At 31.5% G+C, this 16,213-nt stretch overlaps 2 protein-coding genes across 2 annotated transcripts; one reads left to right on the forward strand and one right to left on the reverse strand.

Moving 5' to 3' along the window:
• Nucleotides 1-4,898: 4,898 nt before the first annotated feature.
• On the forward strand, nt 4,899-6,352 carry LOC146136902 (zinc finger protein 706-like). Its single transcript, XM_083395497.1, has 2 exons — nt 4,899-5,071; nt 5,865-6,352. The coding sequence occupies exons 1-2, from the start codon at nt 4,943-4,945 to the stop codon at nt 5,955-5,957; spliced, it is 222 nt and encodes a 73-aa protein (XP_083251623.1). The 5' UTR covers nt 4,899-4,942; the 3' UTR covers nt 5,958-6,352.
• Nucleotides 6,353-6,690: 338 nt separating this feature from the next.
• Nucleotides 6,691-15,919, reverse strand: LOC146136903 (solute carrier family 22 member 15-like). Its single transcript, XM_083395284.1, has 12 exons — nt 15,795-15,919; nt 15,177-15,275; nt 13,942-14,071; nt 13,394-13,558; nt 12,845-12,980; nt 11,649-11,749; nt 11,434-11,551; nt 11,134-11,274; nt 10,658-10,734; nt 9,838-10,022; nt 8,517-8,702; nt 6,691-8,071 (listed from the first exon to the last, which is right to left on the reverse strand). Exons 1-12 carry the CDS (start codon nt 15,876-15,878, stop codon nt 8,036-8,038), a joined length of 1,458 nt encoding a protein of 485 aa, XP_083251410.1. The 5' UTR covers nt 15,879-15,919; the 3' UTR covers nt 6,691-8,035.
• Nucleotides 15,920-16,213: the final 294 nt, after the last annotated feature.

A 16,213-nucleotide genomic window follows, 5' to 3' on the forward strand; every position in this document is an offset into this window, starting at 1 on the left:
TCCAATACGAATGAAACTATTGCTAAGTGTACACTGTGTATGCCAATGTTTTGATAAAACACATCACAAGTAAAAATAAAGAAGGCTGGCAGTTTTGCATAAGACATACCACAGGCTTTTTGGCTTGCAGTTCACTAAAAAAAGTAATAATTTTTTGGTTGCAAACCAACGAATATATGCAGGACTAAACATTTGCACTCGCCTGCTAACCACAGCAAGTGCAATTTGCTCCGGACGAGTGTTTGGGCAAGCGCATTTGCAAAATTATTTGTAGTTAACAGACCTACTGAACTCAATTTGATCTGCAACAAACTTTTAATGACCAAAAAGTGAATGCCAATCATTGAGTAAATCGTTAGCGATTCACACTTGAGCAAACTACAAAAATGAATTAAACCAGCGCATTGAATATGGTAAAAAGTCTTTTAATATCTCGGTAAACAATTGTGGTCAGTTATACAAGAACTACTATGTACATGCAACAGAGTAGAAAGGCAGGTTATACCATTAGTAAAAACAGAAATTCGCAGACAACTACATACATTTTGACAACCAATTGTTAAATAATTTAGTGGACCAATATTTTGGTAGTTCAGAATACTTAAAAAATATTTTCAAATTTGACCTCGATTAAACATAGCAAAAGTTCAAAGGAGAATTCATAAAGAACCTATATTATTGCATTTCATTATGGTCAAAAAACCTGCCTTGTTGTATATTTTTGGTGTTAACTACTGAATATTAAAATGTACCGATAAAAAACATCGTTGCACACCCTAATTATTTGCAGATTAACCTTCTCTTAATCATTAAGTTTCAATCAAAAGTGACAATTAATCATAAAATGTGAAAAGTATGTTACTGGGTTACTCAAAACCAACTTTAGGCCAGTAGTCAGTAGCCTACGCAACAGCGTAATTGTCTAGTTACAAGATAAATTTGTATTCTTTGCAGCGTATTATTTGATATCCTTATTAAAAGATAATGTTTTTGTAAAGTAAAACTAAAACACTAGAACAATATCTTAAAGAACAGACTAAATTTGTTAAAAGTTTACTGTGTTTCATTGCACTCACTATATGGGCAAAAATAACAAAATAAAAGTATTTCTATTACGTTCTATGGTCTTGTTTTGATTTTGTGTAGTTATGCATTACAATTGAAGCAACTGCGGCAATTAGTCGCTTTTGTCACTTAGGGGTACATTATGATTAAACCACAAGAAAAAATTAAATATTTAAAATAATGGGATTTGAAATTCTGGAATATCTTGTGGTAGAATGACATTATTATTCAGCTTGAAATTTTACAATTTAGTTTAGATTTACATTGGAGACCACCTCATTAGTATTTTATCTCTGTTATAAGAGTAATATGCCACTAGCCGAAAAACAACTCTAAGCCATAGATTGGTGTCTCCTGTGTGCAAGCCAAATATATTTCTAAAAAAATACCTTCAAAGCCTAAAACAAAAGTCAGTTTCGCAAAACCTTGCAAATATTTTTTCATTAAAAAAATATTTTTTAAATAAATAAATGCGTTTTTCAAAATAAGGCTGCAGTTCCTTGGTTATGGGGCCAAGTATTTACAAAAAAAGTTGTTTTTCTGTTCATTTTCTACACAAAAATTCAGCAATACATAGTTTAGAAAGGTAAATTCACTCAGATAGAGACATTGCATGCCAGATCATATCACTGGCGGGGTTTTAGGTAAGGATTTAATAAAAATATGTATGGCGTTAAGGGGGTTAAATGTATCAGACTAAGTAGATGTCATATTTCAACAGTTTCTCACCTCCCAGCACACCTTACTTCTGCATCAGTGATGAAACAGATTTTTTTATGTAAAATCTGGATACCAGTCTAAACCACGTAACTGGTTTCAAAAATAAATATTAAATGCTAAAAAGAAACTATTAACCAAACTTTAAAATCAAAACTTTGCTATTTTTCAAACAATAATCAACCGAACTGGGCAATTCATTTAAATATACATATATATGACACAAGTCACGAGTTTTTATTTGACTGACTTAGGACAAGCCTGAATTGGTAACGTGTACACCTAAATTCCATAAAAAGTTGTGCGCGGTCGAGTTGTGCTAGATTGCCGAATCTCAGATCAACATAAAACTTGATTGCACGCTTGCACACCTTGAAATTTGGTGCTGCAAACTATATATCTCGGTATCAAGTGCCTATCAATGCCATGCAACAGTGTTATAAACAAGTCATTCACAAAATAACTTAAGTCCAAGTCAAGTCTTTTTGAATAAATAACAAGTCCAGTCCCAGTCCAAGTCATAGCAAGTCATTTTCAAGTCCAGCCCTTGTTAAAAAAATAAAACTTTAAATTATGAAAACCGACAAACTCCTCCGATTATTATGAGCAACTCAAGTAGAAAATAAAATAAAAGGAACATATTACAAGCAAATTCTTTTATGTGCAAAAATTGGGATAAAAAACGCAATTTTACAAATAATTGCTTAATTAAAAGATTTTAATTTAACCCAAGTCATATGCCCAAAGGAATTAAGTCAAGTCATATAAAAACAGTGACTTAAGTGCACTTAAGTCAAGTCATTAGCTTAAGTAATTACAACACTGCTATGCAGACTACAACAGTAACACTGCTGTCTAAAAATAACACCAAACGGTGCAAACAGAGCACGATAAAATCAATCAATCAAAAATCAGCTTGTATAAACAGTAGCAAGAATAGTTGCAAGCAAAGGCGCTTAATTTTCAATTCGCTGTTCAACTTAAGCTTAAATTCTGAGCAAGCTACATATTTAACACGCTTCGTCGATTCGACCATATGCACCACTCAGTTTCATTGAAGGGAAAGTCCCTAAGCTACAAAATCTTGAGTAACGTATTTGGCATAAACCACTAGACAGTAGTGTATATTACATTGCAAGTAAAACAGCATTCAATATTTAAGTCCCAAGATACAAGGGTTTAAATAATAGTGAAAGTTACTTGTCAAACAGTTGCTATTCGGTCAACACAAACGGCATTAATCTAGATCGCTAGATCACAATCAAACTAAATTTATTTGAGCAAAAATAGAAAAGTTCCTTTTTCAGTTTTATGCGTATATATCCACAGAAATTCTGCTTTGTGCAAAGTAAACATTTTAAGCACGACAGACAGAGAAAACACCGAACATACAAAGCAATAACACGTTTTATGGTTGGATGATTCCTTTGATGATGCATTTTGGGAAATGTTCTTTGTGTGATACAAATGATTTTTATTTTTTATTAAATACCATATTTAGTACTAATTGATAATTTTGAAGTATTACAAAAAAAAAACGAAATATTTGTGTTTGTATAAAAAACCCGAATTTACGCAAGATACCTAAGATTTTAAGTGACTAGGACATACTTGAGCTCAACAACATACTTGGTCGGGTCTGCATATTTACAATTCTTTAGTCACTTGTTTCATTGTGCCAAATATTATTTGAATATATAGGGTAAAATGTGTTTTCATACCTGAACCGAAATATTTTGTATTCCTCTTTGAAAAAACTTACCATTCGTTGAAAGAAATAGATTGACAAATTACCATATAAAAACTGAAACACTTGTGGTATACAGAAAAAATATATTTACATTAAAGGCATTAAAAACGTATAAAAATAACTCGGAGCTGGTATGGTTTGTTTTCGCGTTTTTTTCAGTAAATTTTCAGGTTTTTTATTTAACATTTTATACTGAAAGTTGTCATTTGCTTTATTAAAGTTCGGTTTGACAAAAATGGTAGTTAAAATATGTTGTAAGACCGCGGTTTGTAAGACGTCAATCTATGACGTCATAGTTACAACGTATTATATTTCTTAGTAAGCGAAAGTATTAATATTTCACCATTAGAAAAATCAACAGTAACAAGCGCAAAGTTTGTATTTAGTACGACAATATTGGATTAGGTATGATCAATTGCCAGGCTTAGTACTAACATTTAAAACTTAGTGATGTTTTGACGATATATCAGTGTTTCGGTAATTTTTTGCTAATACCGCCCTATAGCAGAGATCATGAGTTTTACAAGGGTTTTATTCTGCCTACAGAAACTTAGTAATGTTTGATGTTCATATTATCTAAGTGTTATTTTTCGTTTTCGGCACCATGATGTTTAATTTGTTGTTTTTTTTTTGCCTTGTGCTACAATACAGTGTTGTAAACCAGTCTGCATGCCTGAAGGTGTACATCCAATATACTTACTAAAGATTTTTTTTATTTGTTGACCAAGAAAAATGAGAAATTTTAATCCATAAATTAAAATTTTAACCTATCAGGGATACATTGAATTAAACAACTCTTTTTAGTATAAAGTGCTGCATTAGTGTCTTGGAATCATCAGTTAATTGATTTTGGTGTTTTTATGACCACCGGTGGAACACAAATCAGTTCTTTTTTCGGGTTTAAAATGTAAATCTCTTGAAAATGCTTCATTCATATTTTGGGCATGTCTAAAACACTAAAACTATAAAAATGCCAAATGAAAAACAGAGTAAATTGGTTGAAATACAAGGTAAAAATAATTTCCGAACAATTAAAAAGACTATTTAAATATTATCAAAATAATTGTAATGGCAGTATTGCAAGTCAAAAAATGAACGCCCAATGGATAAGGCATAAAAATAAAAATGTTTACCATTGAAGTTGGTAAAATCATATAGATTGATGGCAAAAACTCAATTAAAAAGTAACAAAATGGCAACATGAAATAAATTGCCGTTTGTTAAATGAAAACACTTTGTTTTAGCCCAAATTGTTCAAAAAAAAACTGTGATTGATTACATTCATTACAATGTCTTAGTAACAGCTATACAATTATTATTTTATTTATTAAGATGTAGATTTACCAATTAAGTAAATATTTTGCAGTGTTCCTGTCCTAGAATCAGCCTTAACTAACCTTTTCGAACCTAATGGCTCGTGGTCATCAAAAAATTCAATCACAAAAGAAAAACCAGGAGCGACAGGCAAAGCTAAAGAAAAACACGGACAACAAGACTTCTGCACAAAAGGCCTTGGTTCACACCTGTCCAGTTTGCAAGGTATTAACATTAGGTAGATAGATAAAAAGGTTCTTGTGTTTTAAGTTCCACATTACTTTCCTATTTTAGTCACTCTGATGATTTCAGGAAATCAACCAAAATAGTTGTTTAACTGACAGGCTCCGTAGCAATGAGGCAGAAAAAAATCATGCATGATCACTTTTCCTGGCCGAAAACAATATTAGTAATGAATATTTGCATCATTTGGTTGAAAATTTAATATACGTATACATATATTTTTTTTCTGTGAAGCTAATTGGTATATATCAGATGTAGCCAACTTATGTTTGATTGCAATCAAGTGAAATATATATATAGAGAGACTATTAAAATTGACTGGATCAGTAAAAAAAGTTTCAGGAACACTTATTATCCTTTGAACGTCAATTGCGTACCAAGCCAGCGATGGAGGTTAATTTGTTAAGTCAAAGAACGCTTTATTAGGCTTGGTCCAGACAACAATTGGTCATTTTGTTGTCCCGCCTGTTTAGCACAGCTACTGTAATGACGTCTAACACATTTTTAACATGATCAACTAGGTTGCCGACCCCTGGTAGACATGGTATTCTATGCTGCTAAACTATATCAAAAGACAATCTGTTTAATATTTATATAAGTGTCATAAAGATGGGTGTTCCTGTCATTTATTCGCACAAGAACAAATTTTAAAAAACAATTTTTTTTAACTGATTTTTACATTACAGTAATAACGATATTTTTAACAATCTACAGCACTAAAATTGCATAATAAACTAGATTTAAAAAACACTATTAACTAGAGTTTATGTTTTAGACTCAAATGGGAGATCCAAAAACGTTCAAACAACATTTTGAGAGCAAACATCCAAAAGCAGAACTTCCGGATATACTTAAATCTGTGCCATGATTTTGAGCAACCTTGCATTTGTACATTATTTGTTTGTTATTAAAACTGTTTTGGGCGGTGTAAAAACATGATAGATTTTCACGGTTTCCATTTAATCTAGACATATATAAATACAACAAGTTCATTGTATATAATGATCCTAGAGTATTTCGGTTTGCAACCTTAAAATTTGGTATTAAGAAAGAAGCATTATAAATTGCTCGCAATCGCTTTGTTTTACCTCTGAAATTTGATTGCAACTGTTCAATTAAAATGTTTATTGTTTTACTTTCTCTCAAGTGCAGTGAGTTGTGTAAACTCTTTACCATGAATATTTCTCAATTAATTTTGTGAAATTATTGTTATTTTGGCTGGTTGTAAAAGGTGACATTAAATCACAACAATTTTTTTGTCAAGCTTGAGAAAGTATTGCTTTGGATACAGTTCGCTTTTAATAATTATAATACTTTAACTAATCTGATTTCATTTAAAACAGACCCTTATGAATCACTTTTAAACAAGTGTCTAAAATCCTTCTTAACAAATATTGCCAGGATTGGACATTTTATTCGACATACAAAATGCATTGATGAAAATGTGTTGTAATAACATAAAAAAAATATTGTATTGCACACCACCACTTTAAAATAAGTGTAGGACTAGAGGACAAGCAAACAAATACAAGATATTATAAGAATATCAAAGCCCATATCTTTATTCATTTTCAACATGTGGTTGATACCTACTTCTGTATGGGCTTTGATATTCTTATTACGTCTCACTACAACCTCCAACAATTATGCTCCAAAATGAAGATAGTTTCAGTTGGATGGTTTAACAGTCAGCAATTTTACTTACTTACTAAATGGTATGAATTTAAAATAGCAGAAACATGTATTTGGGAAACAGCAGTAGTGCCACAAAAAATAATTTCTTGCACAGAAAGAAACCTTGAAAAAATTGACCATGTTGCAAGCAAACTCACACTAAATCATGCACACAATATAATTTTCAAACCAACACCTTAAAATGATTACCCTTTTTCTGTTTTCCACAGGACTAATAACCATAGGCGCTGAACGTGGCGTCCAGAGTGTTTTTAGATGCCCTGGACCATGTTATGCGCTTAATTAGGTTTGCGAAAATTAATTATACACATTTAATCTTAAGTTTTCCCACATTTTAATGCAATCTTTAGCTAAAGTGCTGTAAAAAATTGTAAAAAGCTAACTCGTTTGTTTTATTGAATATGTGCTGTTGTCCAAGAGCTGTCACATTATCATTTTGGTTAAAAAAAAACAGCATGTTTTCTTTACATGCAAACAACTAATAAAGTTAACATATAGAAATGGTAGAATAGAATATCGGAATGATATTGCTTCTATCCCAACACTGTCGGCAAGCACATATTGTTGCATTTAAGAAATACATAATATATGGACAATTCTAGAATGTAAATCAGTAAAAACAAAATTTTAAGTGCATATCATATAGCGGAAAAAGCTTCTTAGCCATAATGCAAAGACCAGTGCTATAAAACAATAAAAACTTTATCTATAAAATCAACTTTCCTAAAAGACAAGTGTTTGTATATATGTAACATTAAATAAACATTAAAAACACTTTAAGAGTCTTATAATAATGCTAACAATTCTCTGTAGACATAGACATGTAAAACTTGATTCAGCTTACTAGATTCCTGTGCCAAAGTGGGCTTGCACAGTAGCAAGTTCTGAACTGATAAGGCCACACACTGTAAATTGGATAGATTGAATAGCAGATATATGACATCACTATAAGTGGATTGCTGATTGCCACCCTATTTTAGTTACGCAAATGGGTGAAACACAGAGCAGTGATGTCGGTTTCTTGGGAGACCAGACATGACTCAAGACTCTGATTGATTTAAATCGACTCTACAGCCCTATTATAATTTGTAAATTCGATTTTCAGAAACAACAAGGAATGATAATATGAAAATGAGTTTGTACTATATCCAGATGGGTACAGGACTTTTGTACAATAATAAGGTAAAACAGGATATATCCCGAAAAAAAATTTTTGGCCAATATTAACCATATAATTTTGCACAGCAGAGATCAAGCAATTACTTGGCCATCTTCATGTGTGCCATTCTGAAATAAGAAAAGACAATTATTGTTCAAATATTACTTACAATTTTCGTCTATACAATATTGCAAAACGCATCTAATGAAAAAAATAAATAAGCTTGATCTATAACCATTAAGAAACAGAGGTCGGATATTTAATAGTTTATTGCCATACTACCGCAATATGAAATGATGTCATTACTATGGTCTAATAAGCAGAATTGATCAAACTGAAAATGCAATGCTAATGATTTTAAGAGTATTAGTCCCAAATGTGATTTTGCACAAGAAAACATGTCAATTTTTAATTTAATATTTTCTCATAAAATTACCTTTTAAGTATAAAAGTTGACATTAGACTGCAAAACATGGCAATATTACATTTAACTTAATTCGGTATCAGCTACTATTTTATGAAAGAACATCTAAATTATACCCTCTCCTAATTAGAAAATGAATTTTAACATACTGGCAGCAGATTTTGATTGTCATCATCATTGTTGATGAGTGTCTCATAATTCTGTTTATCGACGGCCTCCTCAACAGTTTGGGCAAGTGGTTTTCCCAGTGTTCGCGGCAGAAGCAAAGCAGAAAGAATTCCGACGAATGAAGTAGCGGCAAATATAACAAATGGCAAATATGGAATACTTGCAAGCTGAAAGAATTTAATATGTAAAATTAAAAAAAAGTAAAAATCATGTCTGATTTTCAAAAACACACATTTGTACAATATTGATGAAAGACACACACAAACATATGTGTTTAATAACATCTGTGATCTAGACCCTCGGAAGTTTCTTTATGACCAATGATTACCGCTTCTGTATCAATTGTACAATATTAGGTTTTTTTTATATTAAATATTCTCAATCTAGGTAAAATCATTTTTTATTGACTTGTTTGTTTTTTTTTCGAAACAAACAAGTGACCAAAAAATTACTAAAAAATATTTGAAACATAGTTAAGGTGTCTTCTGTTGAAACTATAAAACCTACTGTATAAAGTGTTATTGGTAGGGCCATTTTTATTTTAACGTAAAAAAAATTTTTTGGACTTTATTTTTATAAAATTTTGACTTAACGAAATTGCTTATTTGTAGAGGCCACAGTTCTTCCTTTAATTGATGCCAGTTACCCAAACATAATATTTTGTGGAAAAGTAAAGGTGTTTTATGAATTATAAAAAGTGCATCGTTTTTTTTTTTGGCGATAGGTTTAGCTGGCTGAGGCATTTTTTAACTTTTGTCAAAAGCCATAATTTGAACATTGTTGACTTTATTAAAAAAAATTAAGTTTATTGTAAATTTTGACATTATTTTAACCTATAAACTTCTTAGAAACAGTCCCCTAGCTGCTAAAAACATTATTCTTGATTACCTGGACAGAGGAGGTCCTTAAAAATTTAACTTAATGACTTTTGCGAGCCCTAGTTATTAGGTCACAAAACCTAAAATATACACTGTATTTATGTACTAGTTTAAACAGTAACTTTAGCCAGCATCAGACATACAAAAAAATAGAAAGTTATGGGGAACAGAAAGGGGATAATCGTGCTACAGTTGTGATTTTGAATGTCCTGGCAGCTGGCATGGATTACTTTTAGTTTGCAACTTTTTTTCATTGTTACCACTGTATCTAAAAAAAGTAAAATAAGGCTGGAAAATTGACATATCGTAATCAAGGGTTTGGCTAATGTTATAACAGCTGCAGTTTTGCAAATAAGAAAGGAGGTTATATTAGTAAATACTACACTACAAATATCTAAGCGCTACTTATAAACAAAGCTCATACCAGTAGAGGTATAAATGACGCAATAATGGCACCTATCCGTGCAATCGTGGAAGATGCGCCAAGCGAAGCTGATCTAAGTGGGGCTGGAAATATTTCCGTTGTGTAAACATAAATGACAGCAAATAGGCCAGCACTGACCAGCTTAGTTGAAAGGCCAATTACGAGGTATGCTGTATGGAAACTTTCTGGAAAAGAAAACGTCAAACTATCAATCGTGGTGTCTCATGGCAAGCCATCAAACCAATCCACCAGCATTTTAAAACAATTTTACTAACAATAATGAAAAATGGCATTATTTTTTTTTATTGTGTTTAATTTAGAGCAAGAGTTTAAAATTAAATATATATAAATATTTTTTTTTTATTGTGTTTAACTTAGAGCAAGAGTTTAAATTATAATTTGTGAAAGCTATATTTTGCTCTAAAAAAATACAAATTTTTAATTTTTTAGAAAAATATTTAGGTCAGTCTTAACACAATGTCCACACTGTTCACAGTATAGTTTATAAAAATCCATATAACACAAACCTTTTGAGCCAATACAAAATCATTATTTAAATCATGTTACAAATTTAGCAGCAATAAAAAAGAAAGCAGTTAAAAAAAGTTCTTAGTGGTTGGGATACCTGTATCTTTGCCCTAAAATTGCAAGACGCATTTTTTTGAAATATATTGTTTTTATTTTTTTGGGCTTTAAGCATATTATTGGTGAATTCTTAAATAGCCTAGGCATTATTCTGTTACTAGACAATGCTATCGATTGTACAGCATGTATTCCTAAAACATAAACAGTTTAAAAAATCACAAAAATACTGACTTACCCTTAATAAATATATTTGATATATTTGTGGCAAGGGATATTGAAAAAAGCAGCAATACAGTTCCCTTTCTACCTAACCTGTAAAAAGAATATGCCCATTATTAGGTACACATTTTGTAAGATTCAAGTCAAATAAGATAACTTCTTCAATAAAAGTAGGTTAGCAACTGGAGATAACCTATCTTCTTGACGACAAAGCAAGTTTAGGCCTAATAAAATGAAAAAATGACCTTTCAACGTTTAAATTTGTCTATTTGATTGTTTTAACATAGTAATGGCATACTTAGGCATCAGATTATGATTTGTCTAACATATCAGGTATCAGTATAGGAATAAAATGTCAAATTATTGGGCATCCCAAGTTGGGACAATAAAGCATTTGTCTTCCATGTAGAACTATTATAAATACTTTCTAATTGAAAAGTCTAAAGAGAATCGTTAGTATGAACCAAATATGAATTGCAAAAAGCGCCATACCACTTAAAATCCATAAGAAAAATACAACATATGGTAGCTGGTATTTCCACAGCACCCGACAAAGCAACACCGAGGTACAAGTCTGGTGTAAGATCAGATGCGCTCAGAGTCATTCCATAATAGACCAATGCAGTGGTGAACCTATACAAAATAATTTATTGTAATTAAAAAAAAAAAAAAATAATTTATTGTAATTAAAAAAAAAAATAAATAATTTAAACAATTGACAAAGATAAGTCGAAAAATGAAAAGTTTAAAAAAAAAACATGTAACATCCAGAAGCTATTTTCTTGTATTTACCAAATAAAGCTAATTGCAAGTAGCCAGATTGTCAGTTTTTTGTGAAGAAATACATGAAAGATGCTATGTGATTTCTTGTTTTCTTCTGGGATTGAAGTAAGCTTGAAATCTAACATGTCTAAACATAACAGACGCTTGTTAGCATGGCATTTTCAACAATCCAAAAAGTTAAAGATGTCAAATCAACAAGGTTTTTAGTTTCTGCTATGATTCACCTTCAGGGTTTTTTCCATTTCTCTTTGCAATCAATCTAAACACGGCTTCAGCTTTTTCAACTTTCCCCACAGAATAAAGCCATCTGGGAGACTCTGGCAATCTGGAATTTAGAAAAAAATGTTTTGAACAGAAGTACTAAAAGATTAAAACTTATAAACTGGATTAAATTTACATGAAAAATTGTCGCTCTAAAAAGCAACCATTTTGCTGGTTTGGACATCCAACCATTATAATTGCAATATAGCATCTGCAGGGGGAACCGATATATACTTGGTATTTTATTTTATTACCATTACAAAATATTGAAGACAAAAAGCCCCAAATGACATCTTTATGGTCGGCAAGACATCGGCTGTTAGCTTCGGTATGATTTTATAGGTCATCCCTAATCATGAGGTTGTATTTTTACCAATAAGAGGTACTGTGGCAATAATGAGGCCGTATTATGTCATCATTTTTTTAGGTTGCAGACAAAATGTTTTTGATAACCTGTAATTTTGTGAGACTTAAAAATACACCTCACATAAGGTGATCTGTTTTCCGTTTAACTCAAATATGTGGACTCTTAATTAGTCAAGTTAAAAACCCTTTGTTAATTTCATAACGCCAGCTAAATAGCGCAAAACTTTTTGAGTCATAAAGTAGGAAGCATGGCTTTCGCGTTAGATGCGATTTGTGTCATGGAAAACCAGAATTATAGACTGAATAGCAGTCCTTTAAAATGCAAAAGGACAATTTTCATTACAAACAAACCCTTCGGTTGATAAGTTTCGCCACACTGTAAGGTCTCAAGTATGTTTACTTGTAGACTGTCATAGAGGGTTACCAATTCCTCATTGGGTTTTATAGGAGGCTGTTGACATTTCAGAAATCGTCATTTAATTCAACTTGATACAGTGAACACCAAAAACAAAAATAGGGCAATTGAAATTAGTTACAATACCTGGCAACCGTTCATTTTTCCATTTAGCATGTACAGACTTTGATATAATAAAAAAGTAGGAACATTTGAGAGGAATTATTTTAGATTATTGAAATTATATCTGAATTAAAAATCTTGCTTACATCATGCATACATTTTCCCAATACCATTGGAGCAGACTCTTTTGTGGAATAAATTATGGTAAAAACAGTTGCACATTACCGTAACAGTATTATTTAAATGTGTAGGTATGATTACAGTTTATCAACTTACAGAAAAGCAAAGATTGGAATAACTACGAATCCGACGCCCCCTACCACCAGACATATAGTCCTCCAGTTTTGTATTGCATATGACACTCCAGCCAGACCCATAATTCCCAAAGAGAAAAAACATTGATATGAAAGTCCTAGAACAAACCAAAAAATCCATAAAAAAGATTTATTAAAGATACACAAACTGTTGATCTACGTTCTAAAATGTAAAAAAATAATTACAATGGATAAGTCAAACTTTTATAGGTTTGAAACAAATTTTTCACATTCACAGTTATTATCTAAAAAAAACATTCACAACAATGTTGTATTTTAATTAAAAAGATATATTTATGGTAGATATTAAACTAAGTATAGAACTTAGTAAACCGAATCAGTTCGGATTTTGATAAATATATGTTATTTGTAAAGATTTCATTCCTGAAAGCTGCTTTTAGGGGCAAAATCTTTACAAGTAACATCCAATTCAAACTAACTGTTGTACAGTTTATTATGTACTAAGTTTCTCAATTAGGAAAATTAAAGAAATTAAAAGTAATCAACCTACCAATTTTCGTCCACATATTTCGTCCGATGAGTTCAGTCATGAGGACATACACAGACACGCCAGTTCCGCCGGTGAAAAATCCAGTGAAAAAACGTGCAACGGCGAATGTCTGCCAACTGACAGCAAGACCAGAAAAAGTAGCAGCAATCACCATAAGAAAGGTGGCTAAGCGTTTAACAAATCACAGGAATAAATGAATAAAACAAAACAATTTATCTTTGAATTATGTGTCATGATAGAAAATAATTTAATTTAAATACATCGATAAAATCATAACTTAAGTAACAGAGACATCAGAGTTAAAACGAATTAGTAAAAAATATAGCAACCATTTTTTTAAAGGTTTGGCTTTGACCACTAACAAACGTAAAGGACCACAAACATATTTATATTAAATACTAACAGCTCAATTTCTGCTGCAGTTAAAGAAGTAGGCTATGTTTCAGCTTTCAACATATATATAGTAGGAAAAATCCAAACGACTGTTTTGGTCACTCAAATGACATTAAAAAACAGAGGCAGATTTGACACACATATACTCAACTTACATACAACCAATGCAGGTTTGCGTCCCCACAGATCAGAAGCCTGTCCAATAAAGACAGCCCCTGCCATATAACCGCCCATGAATAAACTCTGTATTAAGTCAGTCACCCACTTCTCGTCATAAAGGTCAAACTAAAAATATAAAAATAAATATATAGATAACGGTTGGGGTACACACAACACAAATGTATCGTTCATTGACTTTACATGGTATTGCTTCAATATAAAGTTGTTTGTACTATCAGGATAAAGCAAGCAACAGTGCCTCTCTTCGTTCATTAACTGATTCAATAAGTGTTATTAATGATAGATCCCGATAGTTAAAATAGGTGACAATTTTGCAAATCAAGCAAAAATGCTGATTATGAAAAATAAAAATCTGTTGCTAGGTTTCCTCAAAATCAAATAAGACAGGCATGGGACTCACCTCACCTTTTAATACTGCCCACATTGTAATAACATTTTTCAGTGAACTTACTACAGTACTTCTATTTAAAATAAGTTCCAGCTTGCTTGCGTATATTGCGATCAAACATAATTGTTATAATGTAATTGGCAAAAACAACAAACCGCATTGTTTTGGCATGAGAATAATAGTTAAAGTGAGTTCATAAGTCTTTGCTTAGAGTGGATCAATAAAGTGTGGAAGTTTTAGCCAAGCCAGACTCCGTAGGATAGACTGTTGCGAGGACTACAACAAAGGGCGTTTATAAAAATGTAACAAAAACAAAGTCATATCCAGCAGGGCTACCAGGCAATGCCTCAAAAAAACAAATTCTTTTACGCACTATAATTAATTAATTACTATTTTTTTCAACTTTTATCCATTTTCATATGTTTTTTTTGTATTTTAAGGTATTCAGCCTAACAGTGCTATGCATACTATGACATGTTGCACCAAGTGAGTTATAAACTCCATTAAGTGCAATTTCTGTTAATTGAGATTAGTATTAAGAGCAATATGTGAATCTTATTTCTATGCATCACAATATCCTTTTTAGGTGAAAGTTTGACCCAATTAAACTGAGGTAAATGTTTTGTGATTTGCACCATTAGACTGGATTTAAGCTATGTATTTGCACACAAGTTTGCCAGAGAAAATGATATGCACAGTACAATGGTTAAATCAACTAGGCTTCGCAACCAACAATTATATTTTGCTTGTTTTGACCCTTGAACCTAGCATTGTGCAGGCATGAATTTGATTAAACTAGCATGGTGAATATGTTTAAATTACCTCAGTAACAATTGTTGTAAGGTTCTGTTCATTTGCCATTGAAGTATTAGGTGTTGCTCCAACTATTACCATAAGTACCATTTGTTGAGCATAGACAAACTGTAAAAAATACGAAATATATAAAACTGAATTGCAATACAATAATATGCAAAAAGTATATATAAATGTATATATGATAATGGTAAAACCTAAGAAAGAATGTACGGTATAGACAAAAAATAATGATTTTAATTGTTAAACTTTCAAAACAAACCCTGCAGCAACATTATCATAAAATAAAATTTAAAATTATAATAAGCCAACACAACATTTTACTAGGCCAACTTGTGAACAGCTAATTTTTTTCATCTAGGCAAACAAAGACTACACTCACTTCACTTATTCCAAAGTTAAAAGTAAAAGTCAACCATAACAGAGTTTTAAACTTTAGGCCATCATGACATACAAGCCTTGTTTTTAATTCTTCAAATTGGATAACTCAGTAAATATAGAGGTGCATACTTTGTAACAAATGCATTTACCACTGCATTGATTATATTAGATATGTGTATGCTAGTAAATGACAGAATTTGTTAAAAAAGTGCAAAAACAGAAACCCTGGCAAAGAAAAATACTCACATTGGAAATAAAAATGATTGCGATAATAAAAATTTGGTATCTTCCGAAACCGCCAACCACATCAAAAGCTTTTTCAGCGTTCATAATTCCTTTGCTTTTAAACTAACCAACGTCTGTTAAAAAAGGATATCATTATTCACAAACTGCTACAGCCGTTTTTTTTCTTTTTTATTCAATTTAAGTCTTGTTCAAGTCATTTGAGGAAAATGACACAATTCAGGGCCCAGTCGCTGACACAGCAAGTTATATCCAAGTCAGGTCATTGACAAGTAATATACAATGTAGGGATTGTATTATTTTTTGTTGTCATTTAATGACGTGGCCAAATCACAGACCTGCCACCATTAACATTGATCGTAAATGAACACGAAGATGTTATTTGTATTCCGTTAACGCGCCTCAGCTGCTAAACGATGGCC

The sequence above is a fragment of the Ascidiella aspersa genome, chromosome 8 (genome assembly GCF_963924565.1).
Source record: "Ascidiella aspersa chromosome 8, kaAscAspe10.2, whole genome shotgun sequence".
Taxonomy (NCBI): domain Eukaryota; kingdom Metazoa; phylum Chordata; class Ascidiacea; order Phlebobranchia; family Ascidiidae; genus Ascidiella; species Ascidiella aspersa.

Excerpts from the sequence above, each read along its gene's own strand:
- LOC146136902 (XM_083395497.1), top strand. The coding sequence starts at position 4,943 with ATGGCTCGTGGTCATCAAAAAATTCAATCACAAAAGAAAAACCAGGAG. Across the intron at positions 5,072-5,864 it reads ACACCTGTCCAGTTTGCAAG|ACTCAAATGGGAGATCCAAA; the intron begins GTATTAACATTA and ends TTTATGTTTTAG.
- LOC146136903 (XM_083395284.1), bottom strand. The coding sequence starts at position 15,878 with ATGAACGCTGAAAAAGCTTTTGATGTGGTTGGCGGTTTCGGAAGATAC. Across the intron at positions 11,275-11,433 it reads CTTGCAATTAGCTTTATTTG|GTTCACCACTGCATTGGTCT; the intron begins GTAAATACAAGA and ends TATTTTGTATAG. Across the intron at positions 8,072-8,516 it reads ACAATCAAAATCTGCTGCCA|AATGGCACACATGAAGATGG; the intron begins GTATGTTAAAAT and ends TTCTTATTTCAG.